The following is a 22,097-nucleotide window of genomic DNA, read 5'->3' on the forward strand; positions in this document are numbered from 1 at the left end:
AAATTACTGTTTCCCCAAAAATCAGCTGGTGGAGCTGTCAGGGACCCCAGAGTGGTTGACGTGGCTCCGGCTGCTCTGTGAAGGAGCTGCGTGAGCATTTTAAACCCAACATTGTGCCGTGGCTTAAAAGGGCAGCCCTGCCTCCTGGTTTGTACCTGGTCATGGCCGGCCAAGCCAGTTTGCTATTACACTGTTAATTTGTCCGTTGCTCCTCAGTGGCTTATTTTTTTTTCAGATGGGGAGATTCCAGGGAGGCCAGTAAACCACACTTCCATTTCCCTGGGAGTCAAGGACTCCAGGCGTGTGAGTGAAAGTAGCTGGCAGAGTGAGACTTTCAGTTCCTCTTAGGGGAGGTTTGGTTTGTTGTGTTTACCAGTCTGAAGTAGGTTTGATGTTAAATGGCGCCAGTTTGGGATCTGAACTTATTTTTTGTGGCCTTACATTTTAGAACCCAGATGATAAGTGGCATTATAATGGTAAAGTGGCGTGGTGGGTTTCTGTATTGTGTGAACTTCAAGGGCTTACTTAAATAACATTTTCCAAGTTTTAATATTGCTAATGTGGAGACACGGTATGCGCTAGGTTTGGTAGCACTTCAAACAGGAGAGCAAAATACAGCAGTGAAAGGATTGATCCTGTTCTTGAACCCTTAACGTGCGCTGCAGAGCACCTGTTTAATTTGAAGTTTGCGGCAAAGGAACTCAACAGGAACTCAAAAAAATGCGACAAAGAAGAAAAGGCTGAGAAAGCTAAAATTAAGAAGGTAAGCGGTGGGTCTGAACCAAGCTCTTTAGATCTGCTCTTTACATATTGTAGCAGGAGAATATCTGGTGTTTTTTACCATCTTCCTGGTATGTGTGCTAATAATATTGTGATAGATGCTCGTGATTTAAAAGATACGGCTATAAATCTTCCCAAAATTATTAATAAATCTGAAGACCCATTCTTGGGCTTATGGAGAGGAGCTTAAAATGGCTTTTGAGTCCTTGAAGTAATGAAGAGAGAGACTAAATTTATTTGGCTGTATTTTTGTTCATGAAATACAACCATACCAACTGTGTCTGTGTTTGGGTCTAAATACTGAAAATGTTTTTAGGAGTGGGAAAATTATGTTTCTGTAGCTCTGTAAAACCTCCTACCTAAAGCGTGTGCTGGTTACCTTCCTTGGAAAGAAGTTAGGGGTTCACATCTTGAAAAGCTTTGAGAAATCTTGGGGGATAAGGGAGAGGTTTATTTTCTCTTTTAATGGAAAAGATTTTGTGATGAATTGATGCTTATTTCAAAAATGAAACTGGCTATTCAGAATCATGTTTAAAAGAACAGAGAAGGTTAAAATACTTTTTCCCTTTTTTTTTTTTTTTTTTTTTTTTTAAAAAGCAAATTAAAAAGGGCAACAGGGAGGCCGTCCTTGAAGTAATGAAGAGAGAGACTAAATTTATTTGGCTGTATTTTTGTTCATGAAATACAACCATACCAACTGTGTCTGTGTTTGGGTCTAAATACTGAAAATGTTTTTAGGAGTGGGAAAATTATGTTTCTGTAGCTCTGTAAAACCTCCTACCTAAAGCGTGTGCTGGTTACCTTCCTTGGAAAGAAGTTAGGGGTTCACATCTTGAAAAGCTTTGAGAAATCTTGGGGGATAAGGGAGAGGTTTATTTTCTCTTTTAATGGAAAAGATTTTGTGATGAATTGATGCTTATTTCAAAAATGAAACTGGCTATTCAGAATCATGTTTAAAAGAACAGAGAAGGTTAAAATACTTTTTCCTTTTTTTTTTTTTTTTCTTTTTTCAACAGGCAATTCAGAAGGGCAACATGGAAGTCGCACGAATACACGCGGAAAATGCAATCCGCCAGAAGAATCAAGCCATCAATTTCTTGCGCATGAGTGCCAGGGTAGATGCTGTAGCAGCAAGAGTTCAGACCGCGGTGACAATGGGCAAGGTAAGTCTGTTTTCTCAATTCCGTTGCAAGGATGAGACCTCTGATCTTCTTAGGGGTGACAGAATTCTATCTATAATGAGCTGAAAAGTTGTGGGTTTGGTTTGAGATGTAGCCAAAAATAAATTCAGTGCTGGAATTCCCCTGGCAGCCGCTCTTTAGAAATAGATTGCTATCCAGTGTGGTTTGTAGCTGCTGACTTCGTGAGCTGTTACTATTCATGCTCCTAAGGATGCAGTGTGTTTTGCTGGTTACACTGTTAAGATTATTTTACAAAGATACTGCTCCACTTCCAAATACGTAAAGTCATGATGTAGGATGTGGGATTCCAGAAATCTTTTTTAGCTCTGCTTCTGCTTCTCTCCGCGGCCAGAGAGTTTATTCTGCCATGTGATCTATATACCAATTATATCCCTTAACATTTGACAGGTTTCAAGACCTACTGAAGTTAATGCCATATGCACCTCAGTTTTAGTGCATTTCAGCTCAGAATGCGTATGTCAAGTGTTTGAGTTAATTTATAGAATTCAAAATGATGTGAGCTATAAAAAACAACCCAGTGGTGTTCTAGATGGCAATAGCATGTGCCCTGCTATTTGTTACTGTAGAAACTTTGTGGGTAGTGATGAGAGAGCTTGGTAAGAAACTGCTTGGGGTTTTTTTTTCTTTTGCAATAACTTCCTTTGCCTCTTTTCAGGTAACAAAGTCGATGGCAGGGGTAGTTAAGTCTATGGATGCCACGCTGAAGAGCATGAACCTGGAAAAGGTAAATAGACTTGCTTTTCTTGGAGGTGCACATCAAAAGCAGGAAGGGCAACGGACGCGTGTTTTGAACAGGGAAATTCCAAACATGAGAGAAGGTTTTGCTGTGAGGTTGGTAGGTGCTGGAACAGGTTGCCCAATGAGGTTGTGAAGTCCTCGGAAATGGAGATGCTCAGAACTTGACTGGGCAGGGCCCTGACCAACCTGCTTGAGCCGCAGTGTGAGATCAGCTTCAGGGCTGATGCTGGGAGCGGGACAAGCTTCGGACCTCCAGAAGCTGCTTGCAGCTTTCAATGTAGTGTGATTCTGTTTTTGCCAGTTAAGATATATTTCTCTTCCTTCTGCAGCTCATTGATTTGATTAATTTTTTTTAATAGATATCTGCACTAATGGATAAATTCGAGCATCAATTTGAAACACTAGATGTTCAGACACAACAGATGGAAGACACAATGAGCAACACTACTACGCTAACAACGCCACAAGTAAGAATAGTAAATTTTTTTTTTTTACAAAAGGTGATCTTAAATAATGTGTCAGACCTGTGTGAAAACATCTGAATCTCTTCTTTCTGCCTGCTTTGTGACACAGCAGCAACTGGAGGCTTTTCACTTTTGCTTTGTGCTTCTTTGTGATGAAGAGACTGTTTCAAATTACAAGCACGAGTACAGAGGATCACCTATATGTGCATTAGTCTATATTTCACTGTTATATAGCAGGCTTTATTTCATATTATATCTTGAAAACTTTAACCCTCCCGCTGAATAAGCAGAATTTTGCTGAGTTCTTGATGAACTGAACCAGAAGACACCGCAGCATTAATTATCAAAGCAGAATCTGATGTGAGAAAATCTATAGTTCTAACTCGCCGATACTAACAAAACGACATTAGTCACCACCAAATGAGCAGTACTACGTGCAGTGGAAAGGTGGTTAATTACCTATTTTCAATTTATGGACGTGTGTTTACTAAAATACATTCTTAAACAGTGCTTTACATAGTAAGAATTCCTAGCAGCTGTCCCCTTGTGCTACTCCACAAGGGGCGAAACGTGCTATTCCAACAGAAGTTTTCTCAGAAATTACTGGAGATAGTGCATTGTAAGTTAAATAAACAAACCCAAATCCAATAAACCAAATCTGTTGGAGATGGGCTTTTCTCTAGGTTGCGCAGAGCAGTGTTGTAGTAGTTAATAATCAGCAGTTGATAGCATTTAAAATATTCAAGTATACATTTGGTTTTTTACAGATAACTTCTTTAGAAGCATGATTTCAGAAGCTAGAGTCCAATTAATGGGAGTTTAACAGGCTGAGCACCTCTACCTGGTACTTTTGAGTTCATACAGGGCCCTCTGGTGGTTAAGCACAAAAATGTTCTGTGAAAGATGTGTACCTTTAAATCAGTTTTGTTAAAGTAATGCCCGTTCTCTCAAGATTTAACAGAAGAGCTTGTCATAAACTACAATACGCAGCAATCAGTTTTGTTTTCTTTATCCTAGAACCAAGTGGATATGCTTCTACAGGAAATGGCAGATGAAGCAGGGTAGGTAAAATTTTGAGTGACTATTTCGCGAATGAATCTTGGTTCCAACAACCCTTCCTGGTTAACTCGAAAGTTCAATACCCACGTTTTATATGTGTCTGCCCCTTGGAAACAGAGAAGAATCACTGTTTTCCTTTCACCTTTGGGTGTCATTCCTGTAATAGTTTAGTTGCCAGGATTTCATTCTGTTTTCACTCAAAGCTACTGGGAGTGTCAAGATGCAGGGGTGGTTGTGCAAAAGCCTAAAATCGTATGTCACATGTCAGGATAGCACATTGTTATTTACTTGGATGGGCTTTAGCATGAGCAGTCCTTGCCATGTTTCTCCACACTTTTCCTCTAATTTTTTTTTTTCCCCTCTTGCCACATAAAACTTCCTGTAGTTCTGCTCTCACAAGCCAGACAGCGCAAAACAGGTCATCATGACATACTTAAGCCTTTGGGCTATACTGAAATATTTCAGAGAATTTTACTTGTCTTGGTGATGCCTAAGTTGGAAGTGTCATTCTGTTGGCTTGAGGATAGATACTGTTGACAAATTTTTTTAGTAAAACTTTTTTTATGAGTGAAGTTTTTGTCATTCATATGTATGCCATGTCTGATATCCCTCTGATAAACAGAAATCTTGCTCAATCCTGATTAAGCAGAATGTATTTGGCTATTGCTAGTTACAATATATGACTTGTTTTCTTGGTAGTGAGTCAGATTCACTGATCAAGTTGTCCAGTTAGCTGGAATACAGCCTTTGTGGGATGCTGGTGGCCTCACGCTATCTCAGTATTGCTCTGCTTGTCAGTTATTGTGCCGCTTCCTTCAGCCACATTTGCCTGACTTGTTTTGTTTTGTTTTCTCCTGTTAGTCTTGATCTGAACATGGAACTACCTCAAGGACAGACAGGTTCTGTTGGTACAAGCGTTGCCTCAGCAGAACAGGTAAACGTTGGATTCAATTGCAATCACTGTTTTCTAGAGAAATGTGGTATGAGAATTAATGCTTCACTCAGTCAAAACAGGCTTCCTAAATTGTAATTAGATTTTAGCTGCCCAAAAAAAATAGTGTGTACTTAAAACAGTCTTGCAATCAGAATAATTTTAACAGTACATTTGTCTGCTTAGTAAATCCAGAAAGTTTAGGTGTTTCAGATGTATTTTTGCATAGTTATTTCATAGAGTTCCAAGCAGTTGACTCTCCTACCTACTCCAAATGTAATGAATCCAGCCATCTCCCATAGCGTACATGAGAGGAGGCCTTTGGGGTTTTTTCCCTTTAATGGGTGAAAGGTCTTACAGGGCTAGTGCAAAGGATCCCACATTTGCTGTAGGCTGGTAGCTTAGAATTTCATGTGCATGGGCAGATCCTGATGTCAAGGTTGCACAGATCTTTTGGTGAGTTGCTTTTCCCATTCTACGGGAAGATAATTGAGGGAATGGAAGAGGAGAACAGTTTATTGCTGTCATCCCATCTTTGTGGCGAAGGCTTTAGGGAACCTCATCTTAACTGAACAATGTTTGGGAAGCCCCAAGTATTCCATGTTCTTTGAACAGTTCAGTTTCACCTTGCAGCAGGCCCTCTGAAACAACTGGACCTACTGCTCTTTTGCTGTAGCAGTTCAGCTGGATACCAGCCTTGGTCAGTCAGGGCTGCGTCCAGATAAGGGTGCAGTTCTGTAAGAGCTGATTTGCACTTGCAAAGATGATACATTAAAAAAAAAAACAAAAACCAAAACCAAAAAGAAACCCCAAACCCAACCCTATCTCTACTTGCTGTGTTCTGAAACTCCTTCCTAGGTACCCCCTGCTAAAGAGAAGATGGCTGTATGGACCTCTGGTCTCACCTGGTACAGCCATTCCTGAGGTCTTAAGCAAATTGTTAAGGCTTGTACATGAGATAATTTCATATCATCCAGACATGAAATTGCTTGACCATTGCAGAACTTTGCAAAAATTAGATTTTCATATTCCTGATAGCTGGTTTCTTTGTGTTTTACAATTCTGCAGGATGAGCTGTCACAGAGACTGGCCCGCCTACGTGATCAAGTTTAAGTTAAACAAAGCTGCAGTTCTTTGTACGTGCTTTCAAAATACCCTGTCTGTAACTAACCCTTCACTACACTAGAAAGGTGTATACAGTATGGCTTAGGTGTTTGAATATTTGTAATATAGGGTACTTCACTCCTAGCTTGCTGCTCTTTCTAAATACATAAAGTAACCCAAAAGTATCAGCTCTCTAATGTCCTTTTCTGTACATTTTGAAGTTGATATATTTTTCGCAAGCTTTTTTCACAAAATCAAGTTGATATTCAAAGTCAGCGAGTAATGTTGGTACATTCTAGCTACAAGAAAAGCAGAGTGTCATTGATATATATTTTAAATTATGAAGTGATTTTTTTAAATTATGAGAACTGTTTATGGTTGGAGAACTGATGTGTTCAGTTCAGATGACTGTTGCAGACAACTTTCTTACACAGCCAAACTCCGGGAACACGCAGAGGCCAACAGTGTGGACTTCATGGAACATACGTTTGTTAAATAAGTGGACTTCAGTCGGGGTTTTTTAGTCTTTTAAAGCTAGGGTAATTGTGCTGAAATGAGTTGTTTCAGTTAAGAAATGAGTTACCAAAAGCTGTTTTCGTATAATTGGGAACTTGTACAGTGTCATCACTTTAGTACAGGAGGAATAAAATACATTTTTCAACTCTCTGTCAGTTCTGTTGAATGTTGCAGCTTGCGTGTTTAATGTCAAGTGCTGTAGCTTCTCTGTTTTGCTTTCTTCTCGGTATCCTGGGCTGCAGCCAGTTATGCCGCGCGCCTCAATTTCTACCAACGTAACATCTAGTTCCTGTTAATAGGGAAGTCGTGCTATCCGTTTATTTTTATTTTTTTTTTTAGGCTCAGGCTGAGAAGCCTTACATGAAGTAACTGAAGCCTGGTTTTCTCCATCCCTTCTCACCCTATCTTTGCTTTTTCTCTAGTCACTTTTTTATACGTAAAGGCAAGTCTCCTGCTCGTATTCCACGCTTCGATGTTCTTCCATGTATGAGAAATACAGAAGTGCTCTTCCTCAGGTTCAGATCTTCACAGTCCTCCTTCACGAATCAAGGTCCCAACCCTTAGGGCTTCTTCGGACTCCCTTAGGTCAGCTTTTCCTCCTCCACCCCACGCGACAGGCGAGTAGTGGATGAGTCGAGCCGGCCAGCTCAGTCGAAGGGGCAAGCTGCTAGATGTAGCCTCAGCTGTGTTGGACTGAGAAGGGCTACTTCATTTTGTAACGGGGTAATATTGCTCTCTGCAGATAAAGTAACATGATTTGTAATATTGCAGCCGCGTGGAGAAGCTGGTTTGTCTTAGTGATCCCTTTAACCCGTTACATTTCTGCACAGCGAGAGGGGAATCTACCGGCTGCTTTCGGTAGCTTCAAACTCTGGCTGCAGTTGTGAAGTTAAGAAATGGTTGTAGAAATTTGTAGCTGAGGCTACTTGTGAGGTGTTGTGATAAACAGTGGTGTTAAAATCTCCTTTCTGACTTTTTGGGCTTGTGTTTTTGTCTTAACCTTTGCAGGGGTGAGGGAAGGCGTGAAGCACTAGGCTTAGAATTAGCTCTTAATTCTCTGGTGTTCAGGATCACGTGGGGGTTCCGGTGTTGGGGAAAAATTTAAGAAAAAAATTACTTTGTTTTTTTTAGTCAAGCAGGATTTTTTCAGTGAAAACATGCAAATATGATTAAACATTTCAGAGCGGTTTCAAACGAGATTTAGAATGTGTTATTCAAATAGCTTTGAAGGTTTAGCAGGATGTTACATAGTGAAGTGTTCAAGGCTACTGTTAAGATATGGAAATAAGATAGACAAAACAACCTCAAATGTTGTGGAATTGTGTATCTCACACTGGCAGCCTAAACAAAACCAATTTGTTTAAAATGTGGTCTTTTCACTTGTTTATGTTTCTTTTTGATGCAGCTTTCTTTAAACATCTTGAATGTTCCTCCTGTAAGGAGGAGAAATTGGAAGATGTTTCAAAACCATGTATTCGCATCGGTAGTCTTGGTACAATCCTTGCAGACTTAATAAAACATCTTAGGAAAAGGACTAAATACTGCATTTTCTTTTTTCTCCCTAGCTCCTTCTGAACAGTATAGCAAAACCAAAATGCTAAATCTATGCAACCAGGTTACCCACAGCTGTGGTAACCGCGTGTGTGCGTGCCTTTGCCTTGCTGAACTTACTTCATTTTTTTTTTGATATTCAGTTACTTCGTGTTGTGATAGGATTGGAAACTTACGGTTGAGTAGTAAATCCACATCTTGAGTTTACGTTGTGGTTGCTTGTTGGTGGAGCTGTGCCATAAAGAACTGAGGTTTTCAGTGTTTGATACCGGACGACTTCAGCTGGCTTGTCTGGCTTCTTTTAATGTTGAAGATTATGTTGCTTTTAGACTGTTCCTGGCCATTCTTAAACGTTTCGAGGGGATAGATGGCAATTCTGAGCCCCGTGGGTTTGATTTGCTGAGTGTGTTGCCTTGCCGTGAGCCTTGGGGCTTTGGAGGAATTTAAAAATAAAGGGAGATGAGACTGATTGGGTTGCTGCAAGGTAAAGGTTAAATAAGTTTCTCTTGCTGGCCGTACACAGCCTGTTTTGTAGTTCTGGTCTTATCCCAGGCTTGGTAACTCCAGTACCAGAATAGATTTCCAGTATCATTTTTTTAAAGGGATTACCAAGTAAATGTAAAGGCTTGATTGACATAATTAACGTTACCTCTGCGGGACCACGATGCAGAGAGGCAGGCAGGCTTTGCTGGCTTGGGGAAGAAATCGCGTGTTCAAAACGATGCATTCTTGCCCTGCTGACTTCCCTCTCTGAGAATTGCTGCGTAGTTCAGCGGGGCCAGGATTTTGTGTTGGTTACTTCTGTGTACAAATCTCCTGCCCTCTCCTGGGGAAGGGGATTCCTTTTCTCTTTAGAAGCACTTGCGTATGAGAGCTGGCATTTGGAAATGTTAACAGTTGCATTTCAAGTGTTTATATTTTTCTCAAGTCTGTTGGAAATGCCTAAAACTGAAAGTTACTCTTTCAGCAATATTTGAGTTTCATATCCTCCCTCCGTTCCGGCTCTCCTCAAAACGTTTGCGTTCCCGAAGACTCTGGCTCTCACCCCTACCTTGGTAGTGTTTCTTGTAAGTTGACTTGTTGGTGTTTGTAGAAGCTCATTTCATGTTAAATAAATTATATACCCTTCTTACCAGACAATAAATCAATATTTATGCTTACGGACACATCTAAAGGGAAACATTGTTTGAAATGTTGCCAGATGGTTTTGCTCGATGTTTGTTTTATTTTTTCCCTTGGTTACTAAAGCGGCTGCTGTATGGTGGCGTTAATCTTCATCCATTTGAATTCCAAACCTGAAAGCCATGAAGAGCCTTGGATGAAAGGAGAGGGAAGGAAAGGAAGAACAAGAACTTTTAACTTTCTCGGATTGCAGTGAGATAAATGATGAAGTTGCCTTTGTGGAGGCCCTCAGAGCCAAAAAAGTAGTGAAATTTTGTTAAATCTAATCAGCAACTGTGTACAAAATAAATTCTGAAGCTGGTGACATGTATAGAGAAGAGAATAATTTTTGTAGCTCTGGTAGAGTTCATTTGGAAAACTGCTTTACTCGTATGGGACAATTTGTAAATGTAACTGCAAGTGGTAAATAAAATTGTACAGACAAATTATTTCCGATGTGTTCCGAGGTCTTGTGGCTGCTTGCTGGCGGGGCCCAGTACACGGATAAACAAGCAGATGTCAGAATGGCATCAATATTTTCCCATGAGAAGGTAATCAGAAAATTAAATCTCTATGCAGACAACATAAGAAGAAAGTAAAGTGGGTACTATTGAGGATTTGGGACAACAGTTCAGGGAGTAATTAAGATTAAATATAACAACATAAGATATAACCTACTTAAAATGTTACGGGTTTTTTTTCAATGTTTAGTCTGGTATGGAGCGTATCCCTCATGCTTAAACACTGAAGAGGCTTTTCTGTCCTTACCAGGTACAATGAGGGGTCCTGTGGAAAACTGATGGGAGATGGTGCGGTTTTGAGTTTGTCCTCCCCAGAGCTAAAACCCTTCCTTTTTTTTTTATTTCCCCTTTCCATTGTTTGGGAACCAGCAGAGGGAGCCTTGAGCTTTGTTTTTGTGTAGGTCCTACATATATATTTTTTTTTTCATTTTTGTTATTATTAATTCTTAGAGGACTTTCAGAGTCCTCACTAGCTGCTTTAAGGAACTGTCGCCCCTCTGGAACCTCTGTTTCTGGACAGTATCAAAGCTCGGTGGGACGTGCCCGTGAAGGGGGTTTGATCCTTGCCTAAAAGCTGCTCCGTTGCACAAAATGCAACCTGGAAACACATCACAGAGGGCCAGCAGCTGATTTGTGTCAGCATCCAACCATCTTCGCTAAATGCACTTCAAAATACTTCTTTGCTGTCTTTGGGAATTAATTTGGGACTTGGAGATCTACTCTTGGGAGCACGATAGGGAATAACCTTGTGCTTAAAACTGGTTGTAAATTGTTTCGGTTTTGGTTAAGTCCTCTTGGGTTTCTTTAGCTGTTGTGGTGGTTGGGGTTTTTTTTTGTCCTGTAACGATAATTCTTTTTTATACAGAAGGAAACACGCACTGCCTGCTGATGGAAAATGTCTTTTAAGAGAAAATTCCATTCATGTTGAGGTTCGATTTGATGAAGCCTTCACTTTGGTTTCAGGATCCTCTCTGTCCGTGTAGTGCGTTGCATTTTTTGGCTTTGGCATCCATCTATTGCAAAGGCCTGGTCTGACCCAACGGCAGCACGCTGCTCAGTCTGCTTAGTGCTTTCTTCTTTTTTCTTTTTTTTTTTTGTCAAACAGTATTTTTTCAATGAAATCCCCAAGACGGGTCAGTGGCCTCACTTGTATCGGAAGCCGCTCTCTTCATTACCATTCAAATAAAGGGAAAAAACCCAATGCGAGCAATCTGTAACTAATTTCAAGTGCCAATTGAGCCTTTTTAACTTGGAAGAAGATGCGGTAAGTGAGTCTTACAGGCTCTCGCTTGACCTTTGCTACTCTTTATTAAGCAAGTCATGCTGAATCAGCTGTGGTACACAGTTCAAGATAGAAAATCAATGGGCCGTAGGATCCCAGCTCTTTCCAGTTCTTTGGAAAGTTTTTTCCAACAGTGCTGGTTGGCAGGAGAAGCGGGGAGATCCCGACCATCCTGCAGCAGCTGAGCTGCTTACAAGCTGTTACCTGGACAAGGGTGATGGCAAAGGATGGAAGTACCGGAGTATTCCACCTTCCTAATCCGCAAGGCGTTTGCTGTTGCGACGACCTGTGCACGTTGCTTAGGAATATTCTAAACTTGTGACCTCTGGAGTGAAACAGCCTTTTTGCAAAAGTGTAAAGCAAGACGTGTTATGTGCCAATGCACGTCGGTATCTCACAAGATAATCATCAGTTTAAAATAATTTCCCCACTATCTGATTCATAATTCTTTATTACAATCAATTTCTGTCAAAATGAGCTGTTGGGGATAGTAAAACATTGGAGGACTTCATTTACAGACTCTCTATATACTTTTTAACTCTTTTCTTTGTTCAAAGATTAATTTCACGTAATCCTGGAGTTTCTGTACAAGATATTTCAGTCAGGACTTTGTTTCTCTTTCTGGAAAATAGAGCTTTATGGTTCCAGTATTAACCCATCTCTGTTGCTGGGGATTTTTCAGTTCCAGGTACCAGTTTGAAGCCCCAGCATCTGACTTGAAATGCGTAGGAGAAGCAGCCCGTCCTGTTCAGAGTGTTGTAAATTAGTTCCAGTCTCCAAGAGACTGCTGTAACTAATTGACATGACCTGGAAGTGGATAAAGTCCATAACAGATCAACTTTTCCTCTGGTAATTTGACAACTAGAACCTTCCCCCCGCCCCAAGTCCTGCCTAGGCTGCATACCCCATTTGTTCTTTTCTGATGGACATAGCTTCCGCATTGAAGTGATAATGATTTTCCAGATTTCTGCTGATTTGTATAGCAGGTGCCTTAAGTTATTAATGCCAGAAGAAGGGAGAGGTCCAACATCAACAACAACAACAAAAAAAAAGATTCCTGGCAGCAACCGTCTATCAAAGTCGTTGCTTATCCAGTTACGTTGCTGCAAGCATTTGCCCATTGCTTAAAAACTTGGTGCCTCTGTACCAAATGTGTGCTTCTACCAGCTCTTCTGCAGAGATAACTCTATTTGTAAGGATAGCAGAAGTATTAATGTATAGTAGTGGTAATGACTACGCTTAAGGATGGCACTGCTTTTCGGCCAAACACTTATAAAGTCCACCGGATGGTAAAGATTAATGCTTGCCAAACCCCGGGTTGTCTCCTGTGTAGCACGTTTAAAGCGGCCAATACAGAATATCCCGGGTTCCCTTTCCAAGGGAATACTTCTGTTGAAGTTCTACAACGTCAGCGAGCCTGTGGTTAGAGCATTAAATAGACCAGGTATTCCCAAGCTCTTCGTAAAGGCTTACGGTGATGTTTGGGAAAGCTGGATGTTTTCCCAGGGTGCTATTTACCAAACCGCGCAAGTGTTCCTCCTCCTGCTTAAGAAAGACGTGCAGGAAGCTGGGTGGTTTGCCGAGTCGCTGGATCTCATTTATTTTCTACAACCGCATGGAAATTGGGAAACCTCCGTGTTGTGTGGGGTTCGACTCATGCAGAGTAAGGTGATGAAAAGGGACCTGTGCAACGGTAGCTATCAGGAGCAGGCATTTAAGTGCCTGCTTAATTTTAAAAGAATAATTTTAGGCAGTCCCTGTAGGGAGATCCATGCTGCCTTCTGCACGGGCGGTGATTTGGGGAGCTTCTTTGCTCCCAGCCCCTTCCAAGCCTGCATCCCACCCATCCTCTCCCATCCCCGCAACCACCGAGTCCGTCAGGCTCCGCAGTATTCTCACCGTGAATATAAACTCGCCAGCGGTGACTGGAGGGAGCCCAGCCTCCTATTTATTTGTGCTCCAGTGGGATCTGAACCTTGGTCTTCGAGGGTGAAAGGTTGAGGGATGCGTGCCTTGTTTACCTGTGCTTTTCAGATAACGTTTTCCTTTAATCTATTAAGCAGACGCACCATTTTGCCCCGTGGCGTACAACGGGATCACTTAACGATGCGCTTAATTACTACCAAACCATGTATGAGTGACTGATGCCAGCGGACAAGAAGAGTCGGAGCCCGGCTGTCAGCCCGGAGGAATTCAGCCAGGCTTCCCCCACCTCCCACGTTTAACAGAAACCTCTTTCTGCGAGAGCCCGCCGCGCCGTCTGCCTAATTTATGCGCAGCTTCGGTGATGGGGTAAAGCCACGTTGGATGGCTTTCCTATGAACTTTGGCTAAGGGGAAACCGGGTATTTACAAGTGGGAATGAGGAGATCCCAAACTATCCATGGATTTGAAAATCCAAATATGAGTCTTTTAAAAAAGTTATTAAAAAAAAACCCCAAAAAACTATAGATGCTATAGTTTAATTCAACCATTGCAGCCCCTGCTGCCTTTCAACAATTTTGAGGCTTTTTTTTTTCTTACCAAAGCTGTTCCTTCTGGCCGTTTGCGTGGCATCGCATACTGACGAAGGCGTTTGGACTTCATGTTTGGCACTGCTGCAAAACTGTTGTATGCATTAATCAGCCAAGGTATCCGGCTCGGTCGCATGCTGCACCGGGGCTGGTTCGCAGACACAATAGGACGGGGGAGATCCAGCACCACAGCTGCTAAACATATTTACCGTCAAATAGTTAGTCACACTGCTGGAGTTTTAATTGAATTACCTTTGACAGTGAACAGCAAACCTGGTGGGTGATCTACTAAATTTAACTGATGAATGGGCTCCCTAAAATCAATTAGCATCTAGGGCTGTGAGCATGAACACATCCCGTCGCTCTGCAGGGACCGGGGCAGGAGCAGAATGACAGCAGCAAATGTGAGACGAAGCGAAAGCATGCATCTCCTGCCGCTGCTGACCTCTGCTACCCACATGAAAGAAAAACAGGAGTCTAACAGGAGCTGAAAGAATCTGCCAGTAAATCATTTAAGCTCTGTTTTGCAGGGCTGATATAGGATGCTTCTAAACTGCTTGATTAATGCTGGGCAGTATATTAAAAGCAAGACGCAGCAGAGCAAGAAGCTACCGCCGAGCACCAGCTCTGCATCGCTGCACCGAGCTGTAAGAAATACCATCTGGTTCCTGTATTATTTTTCAGATGTTCAAGGTAACGGGTAGCCAGGAGGCATCAACTGTCTTCTGCTCTTTTGCTACAGTGGTAGGGCCCCGCCTGTAGCCGCAGGGAAGCCCTCCGTCTTTTGGATGGCCGTTTGTTATCCGAATAATCAACCGATGGCAAACTGCAGGCTGGAGGTTCCTCTGACCTTTGCCTCGTCGCAACCTGACTCCTGCACCCTTCAGCTAGAGCATGTAATGAGGTACAGATGCGACAGATAGGATAATTAAATACACACAAATATTCCAGGGACTTTCAGGTTGTGACAAACTGACGAAGGCAGCAAACTCTCGACCAGCCGGGGCTGCTATCTTTGCGTTTGGGGGTGGGTGGCAAGAGGGGAGGAAGAGGAGCAAACAGCGCGGAAGCCTTCCTTACTGTCACCCTGTTTTGCCAGATGACCAGATAGGCGCTTCCTCGGGAGTAAATCCTTGCAAAGGCTGGATTTATTTGGTTCAAATATTGACTTAGGTGAAGACTCAGTTTGGACTATACCACATGTGAATTTTTTTTTTTATTGATGAAAAGAAAATGTGTTGAGTTCAACGACGCCCATAATGAAACCTGTCCAACAGCCCTCGCAGGCACTGGTGTGGGGGACTGGGATTCCAAACCCCGCTTTCCCCAGGGGTTCCTCCCCATATCCACCCTCCCAGGCCGGTGCCCTGGGTACCACCTCGCGGGATGTTCTGAAGTGGGGGCACAACGGGGCTTTGCTTTCCGTGCCTTCATAAGTAAATAGCATGGAGACCATTTTTTTATTTTTAAGAAAAATGGCATGAAAATGTACTTTTTAAGGAAAAGTGCTATTAAATAGTACTTTTTAAGGAAAAATTCTCAAGGGAGCTCTGTTCAAGGGCTCCACGGTGAGTGTGGCTCTCAGGCCCACCAGGCAGCGCTGGTGGAGGTGACTCCGTGCAGTTCTTGCAGGTAAAGAGGAGCGCTCAGCTGGTGCTGCGTCCCCAGCCAAATCCTCATGTACGCACCCCACGTTTCCCATGGGATCTGGGGACCTGATTGGCGTTGTTAGCTTTTTGCAGAGTTAAAGTCACCCCTTCCCTCAAGGTAGGCGTCACCTTGCAGCACCAACTCGTTGCTTGGGAAAAGAAGAAGCCAACAGGTCTCACTTGATGCTTACCAAGAGCGGCCACGCCACCAGGAGGATGCAGTTCTGGCTGAAGGTCATCTTAGGCAGCCTCGGGTCTGCCTGTCAGGGATACATCTCCCCCAGACTGCAATTCCCAGAAGCCTCAGCCTGATCTTGATGCAGGTTGGATTGAAGCCACCTGGAGGGCTTCCATCATCTCCAGCAAACACTCATCCAAACCCCCCGGAGCTGTGCAGCAGGAAGGTGCGGTGCCATTGCCGCTGTGAGTGAAGGTGGCCATGGCCACCTCGTACAGAAAAATAATGCCCAGCAGAAGATGGGAAGCCATCAATCCTCACCTTGCACGAAGGCTCCTAATCTCACGGGAGACCATTCGCCTGCAGCATCCCCCAGCGACGGGGGCCTTCGGAGTCCCCACAGCTGAGCTGCAGGTCTCTTGTGAAACTCGGTAGGTCTTACACCCGGCTGCAGTGCTGCGAGAAGAACGCGGTGTTTGGGCCAGACCTGGAAGATCCAGGAGGAGATGCGATGAGCGCCATCGTGCTGCTCATGTGCAAGGCCTGGAGAAAGGCCAGGCTGACCCCGAGCATTTCATGCCTGCTTTGCAAATGTGACATTTCTTTTCTGTAAAGCACCGAGAAGAAGAGGGTGAGATCCGATACGTGCTGACGCTCTGGTGGGCAGCTCCATGGAAATTACGTTGTGCATAACGCAAATGTATTTATTAATTTAATTAATGCATAAGCAAGCGGCTACCGCCCATGTAGAACTGCCCAGAAACTCTTGCCCTGTGCCTGCAGCACTTTCTCTTCCCCTCGCTTTCCTCCTTTCAGAGCCGCCCCAAGGTGTCCCTCCGAAGCCGGGCCGCTGGGTCGCCTCCTGCGCAGCCCCAACCCGCGCCGCGCTGACAGCCCCGCTGCGGAGTTCAGCTTCGAATGCACCATTTTGTGGCCCATCCGAGTATTTGGCTTCAAGACCAAGACATGGGAAGGCACCTCCAAACACCCGGAGCAGTCCCCTCCATAAGATTTCGTGCGTTTTCAAATGATACCCGTCTCGGTTTGGAAAACAAAAAGCAAGGAAAAGACAACAGCTAAAAACCTTCCCAGTGCACAAAGTGAGAAATGTGGCTTTAATTTAGACAGCTAATCGCTTCCAGCTGAACCAGCCATTAAAAACAGTTGAAGAATTACAATGTAAATAGATTAATGCAGACAAAGCAACATGTGCGCTATTCCATGTCTTCTCGTTACCTACAAAATACTTGGGCAGTGACACACTGTTAGTCTAAGCCACTTGTTAGGTTCTGTGCTAATCAGCTAAAATTAAATAAACATGACTGATAAAAATGACTGTTGTGTTTGAAAACTGATGCACCAACAGAATTTACTCCAGGAGATAATTACAGATGATTCAGGAACAAAGAAATAATTCCTACGGCAAAGGGGAACCGCCCGCGGCGCGGGGAAGGGGCACTTCTTCGTGTGCCGTCCCTTTCTCTCGGAGGGATGAGCCGAGGCTGCAGGAAGGTCTCTGGGTGGGCAGAAGCCTCAAAGGGGCCTTTCTACCCCAGGGGTCTCCGGTGACAGACTAAAAAGGGCTGGAAAATCAGTATTTTGCTATTGGAAGAGCACATACCTACAGTTTACCTCCAGCATCCCACTCTTCTCACCCAAGGGATCAATCTCTGTACAAATGTGTCCTTTTAAATGCAAAGTGCTCACAGGTGAACCACCTAAGCGATAAATAAGGTATGTTTCTAAATAATAAGGTTAATTTAAATAATAAAGCCAATTTCCTTTGTCATCAGAATGAGAGCAGATTAAGACTCATCTTCTAAAATGGAAAATATTCTTCAGGCAGTCTTTTTTAAATATTCATTCTTAAAGCAATTTATTAGGAGAATAATGGTATTGACTGGCAGCCTAAGAAAGGGAGCGTTTTCCAAAATGAAGAATAAATGTGGGGGTTTCTTTGCGTTTTTTTTTCTTCTCCACAAGGCCCGGTGGTAGGAGCTTCGTGGTGACAGAGGCATCCAAAGGGCTGTCGGGCTGACAGGCCTAAATAAATGAAAGGCGCCATTTGCAAAGCACGGGGTGGTAATGAGGAGAAGAAAAAGGCCCTCGTTAGTCACAAGCGAGCTTCATCATCACCCATGAGATGACCTGCCCATGGCAGGGGGCGTGAGGAGCACGGTGCGGTGGAGGCGCCATGTTTTGGTGGCTATTTGCAGAAGAGCGCTGTGCAAAATAGACCTTTAACCAAGACGCCATTGCCCTTCGCATCTCTCCCTACCCCCTTCCTGTGGTTTCCACAGGTCAGTTCATATCTCAGCCGTGAGGGTACGATACTTATGTCTATCTTCTTCCAAACCCCGTTGATGTAGGTTACCTCCGCGCAGATTAGACGGGCGCATTCAGCACAGCTCAGCGCTCCGCTCAAAGAGCTCTGGCCACGGGCAACAACAGCCTGGGCGCCTTCCCCAAAGCCTGGCTCCCGCAAAGCACTTGCAACCCCGCTCACGGACAAAAATACCAATTATTTGGTGTCCTAGGAGCCTACTGGGTGTGCGGGGCAGATAAAGCCGTTGTCTACTCTTTGTTTTGCTGGCACAGCCCACGGAGAGGACCGAGTCCCTCATAGGTGATGGGAAGACTTCAACGGGACACGCGTTGCACATGGAGGTGTTTGCAGGGCTTGCAGACCTGAAAACACATTTGCTCCAGAGGGAGAAAGTGGATCCCGCTCTCCTGAGCACAGCAGCCGTGAAAGAAGTTGTTTACCCCATTTTACCGTGATAAAGGGAATATTTAGTCGCAAGGGGCCGTATTATTAAGCTGCCTCCTCTGCAGATCTTAACACAGGCCTTTCTACAGAACTTTTTCGTGTGTTTTCTTTAGCGCACTCCATACCCTTTAGCATCGTAGCGAGACACATGTTCAAGTCGAGATTAGCCCCTATGAAATGAAAATCGCTCGGGGTGCGGAGGGGGAAGTGGAATATTATTCTTTATCCTGAATTGAAATATTAGAAGCTGACTTCTGAATTATACTCCAGGTTAACCCAGCTATAATTGAGATTGAAATTGGTCCGCTATTTTTGGTACAGCCTGGAAAGCTCCGAGTCTTATTCCCATTTGTGCCGGTGGAAATCCCCACCCATCATCTCAAATTCTGCTCTGCCCGCACCTTCGGGGTGAGGAGTGCCTCCCTGGCCCCTTCCTCCCCGAAATAACGATAAATGACAGCTAGTCAAAATTGGAGCTGGCTGTTGCTCCTCGCCAAAGAGCCAAGAAGCAGGAGGGAAGGGTCTTCTCCCCCAAAAGCTGATTGACAGGCGGGGTCAGGGTGGGGGAAGCGCTTGCCGGACCCTGTCGGATCACAGGGAGCTGCTGACAGCTCCCGCCGCAGCGCACGTCCCTCGCCAGCGAGATTTATGCTGTGATTTGGAGGGCGCTAATTAAAATCTGCTTTGCTTAGAGCAGCCTGGGGAAAAAACAACCAGAAAACCCACCCCGAGATCACGATGGGCTCCTTTACATCTAAGTTTTTGTTCTGCCCATGCTATGTAGAAGTGGTTGGCTTTCCGTGGAGGAACAAGTAGCGATGCTTCCTAAGGCTTTAAAATATTAAATCAAAGCTGGTGTGGGTTTGTGTTCCGCAAGCCAGCGCTGTGCAGCAGCAAACGGATTAGGGATCAGCGCGGAAAGCTGCTCGTTGCCTGGGACAGGCGGCATCGGGGGGTGGCCGGGGTGGGATGGGGCTCCGGCAGCTCCTGGGCCAGCTGAGGCAGAGCTGAGCTCTGAGGAGCTCTTGGTTTCTCATCCAGGTCCCATTTAGAGAGTGCCCAAAGGACACGGACACCGTGCCGGCCCTCCCGGCTCTTCCAGAGCCGCAGCAATCCCCTGGGAACGCGCTCCATGAGGGTCTTACAGACAGCGGTGCCTATGTGCTACAGCGGAGAGGACAGAAGAGCTGCCCAAACCAGATTAACCAGTGGATGAACGGTTAATGGGAGCTGCTGTCTTTGGGACTGTCCTGCCGTTAGCAGCGAGAATCAAACGAGAAGTTAATAATAAATGAGTAACTCGCAGCAGTCAACAACCTTCTTAATCTTCTACTAATTGGGTGCATTAAAGGCTGGACCAGTACGACACGCTGTGAAACGGCAACCTGGCATGGGATAACGGCTACTGCTGATCATGGCTGTACACGGAACATCGTTTGGGCAGAGCAGATGAGGTGGGCTAGGTCACAGCGGAGCTTACAAATAATTTGGGAAGGAAACGGTGGAGGAGTTGGTGGTGGTCAAGATGCAAATATTTTGTGCTTTAGGATCTTCGCTTTCAACCTCAAACCGTTACCAGCACCAAAATAAGGCTCAGCGCACCAACGGGACTGATCCATCCCCCCCGCCCATGACCAGCCACCTCTGAACACCGAGCGCTGAGCTCCCACCCTCACCTCCGACTCCAGGAGGAAAGGAAGAGCTGAGATCACCGAAAAAGCCCTTTACTGCCTCAATCCCGTACGATTCTGTTGAAGTTATTGGGGTTTGGGCCATACCCTGGGCCAGGCAGCAACTGGAAGGCATCAACATCTGCCTTCACCCTGCCCTTGCAGAAACCATGGGATTCTTCCAACCCCCCCTCTGGATGATTTATACCTCCACACCGAAGGCAATGCCAAGATCACTGTGGTTTAGTTCAGTTCTGCTTGCACTCGTCTTAATTTTGGGTGGTGCAGCAGTGGGGTGACGTTACAAGGTGGGGTGTCACCTCGGCCCGTGGTAGCTGTCACCTGGCCACGCTGGCGAGCGCACTGGAAAAAAAATAATCAGGGAAAGATGGGGAGGAAGCTGGTCCTGCTTCTGCCTTTTGCTACAAACCTTCAGCATCAGAATGGTTCGAAGGCAAACCAAAAGGAGACAGAAAGGAAACGAGGTGGTGCAGGATTTCCCGGAGGAGCCTGGCGCCGCTCCCCCGCGAGCTCCGCGGTTTGCACCGTGTCTACAGGTTACTGGAAAAACAACGGGGCCAGATGGCAGCTCCTCGCCGGAGCGGGGCTGTTTGCTAAGGACTGCGAGCAGCGCCGGGAGGGAGCAAAATTCCTCCTTAAATCTCAATTCCAGACTTGGGAGCTCCCCAAAGGTGCCCCGGCAGCGTGATGGACGCTCCCAGCCTCCGTGCGGAGTGGCCGGGCAAGGAGGCCGCTCCGCTCGCCACCCCAGGCTTTCTCTTTTTTGGGGATTTGATGCTATTTTTCTGATTTTTTTTTTTAAACTGAAATTGCTCAGCGAGGGCTGGAAGCCAAAGGGAGGTAAAGTGCGAGCTGGCCCCGGCTGCTTTCAGCAGTCCTTGCTCTCGCCTTGATGGTCACTCAAGACTATTATTTTTCTTGCAAAATCCCTCAAAATCTGCAGTGGTAAAGCAGGTAAATCAGAGAAATTCTCACCTCTGGGTTCCTGCGTCACAAGGTAAAAATCCTCTATGAAAAATCGATGCCATAAGCTAAAATCAATCAAATTTAACTCCAAGGCTGTATTTCAAAACCAAAGAGAAACTTTCTCTTGCTTTAGCCCTCTGAATGAACAAATCTATTTTATCTTTCATTTGCTAGAGCTGCAAATAATTATCTTTTAATGCATTCAGTGCAAAGCAGTATCTTAATAATAAATTGCTTCCACTGTTCCAGTGAAGAGGCGTGGTAGGATGGTGGGGCCAGGACGCTGGGAGGGAGGGAAGCGGGCACCGAGCTGGGAACAAAATGCACTGAATTGGCAGATAATAAATATCAACAAATTAATGAAAGGCTTGATGGATTCAGTCACGTCACTGAAAGCTGTTAACGAAGCGACGAAGCTATTACAAAACCCGAAGCGACATGCAGAGCTGATCTGATCCCCTGGAAAATGTTGAATTAATTTTTTTCCATCATCTCAGAGGGAAGCAGCTCTCGGTGCATCATGCGTGAGACAAAATGCTACCAGGGACACTAAGGGACTTTTTGTGTAATTAATTGTAAAATACGAGAGCGCAGGACCTGCCTCCCAGCCCCGGGGAGGGGAGAGCAGCACTCCCCAGATGGGAGAGGAGGCGCGGGACAGCAAGGATGGGGATCCACCTCCAGGGCGCGGTGCTGGTGGCATCCAGGGAGCAGCGTGGGGCAAAACCCGCATACTTTGGGAACGGGCACAAAATAAGCATGCGCCATTTCCTCCCACTGACGCGCTGGCCCGGTGCTCAGACTGCTCAAGCAGGGTCACCCAGAGCAGGGGGCACAGGACTTCATCCAGGTGAGCTTTGAATATCTCCAGAGAAGGAGACTCCACAGCCCCCCTGGGCAGCCTGGGCCAGGGCTCGGGCACCCTCACAGTCAACAAGTTCTTCCTCACGTTCAACTGGAACCTCTTCTGCTTCAGTTTGTGCCCATGGCCCCTTGTCCTGGTGCTGGGCACCACTGCGAAG

General features: G+C 44.9%; 1 protein-coding gene across 1 annotated transcript in view; it reads left to right on the forward strand.

The window, feature by feature from the left end:
* Positions 1 to 9,587, forward strand: part of CHMP1B (charged multivesicular body protein 1B) — an 18,626-nt gene extending 9,039 nt beyond the window's left edge. Inside the window, exons 3-9 of the mRNA XM_035889399.1 lie at positions 558 to 763; positions 1,797 to 1,943; positions 2,638 to 2,706; positions 3,080 to 3,187; positions 4,202 to 4,245; positions 5,105 to 5,177; positions 6,243 to 9,587. Of these exons, the coding sequence (XP_035745292.1) occupies positions 558 to 763; positions 1,797 to 1,943; positions 2,638 to 2,706; positions 3,080 to 3,187; positions 4,202 to 4,245; positions 5,105 to 5,177; positions 6,243 to 6,287 (692 nt within the window). The 3' untranslated portion in view covers positions 6,288 to 9,587. The remainder of the gene's footprint in view (positions 1 to 557; positions 764 to 1,796; positions 1,944 to 2,637; positions 2,707 to 3,079; positions 3,188 to 4,201; positions 4,246 to 5,104; positions 5,178 to 6,242) is intronic.
* The last annotated feature ends 12,510 nt before the right edge of the window (positions 9,588 to 22,097 follow it).

This window comes from Egretta garzetta, unplaced genomic scaffold (assembly GCF_000687185.1).
Source record: "Egretta garzetta isolate BGI_Z169 unplaced genomic scaffold, ASM68718v1 scaffold402, whole genome shotgun sequence".
NCBI classification, from domain to species: Eukaryota; Metazoa; Chordata; class Aves; order Pelecaniformes; family Ardeidae; genus Egretta; species Egretta garzetta.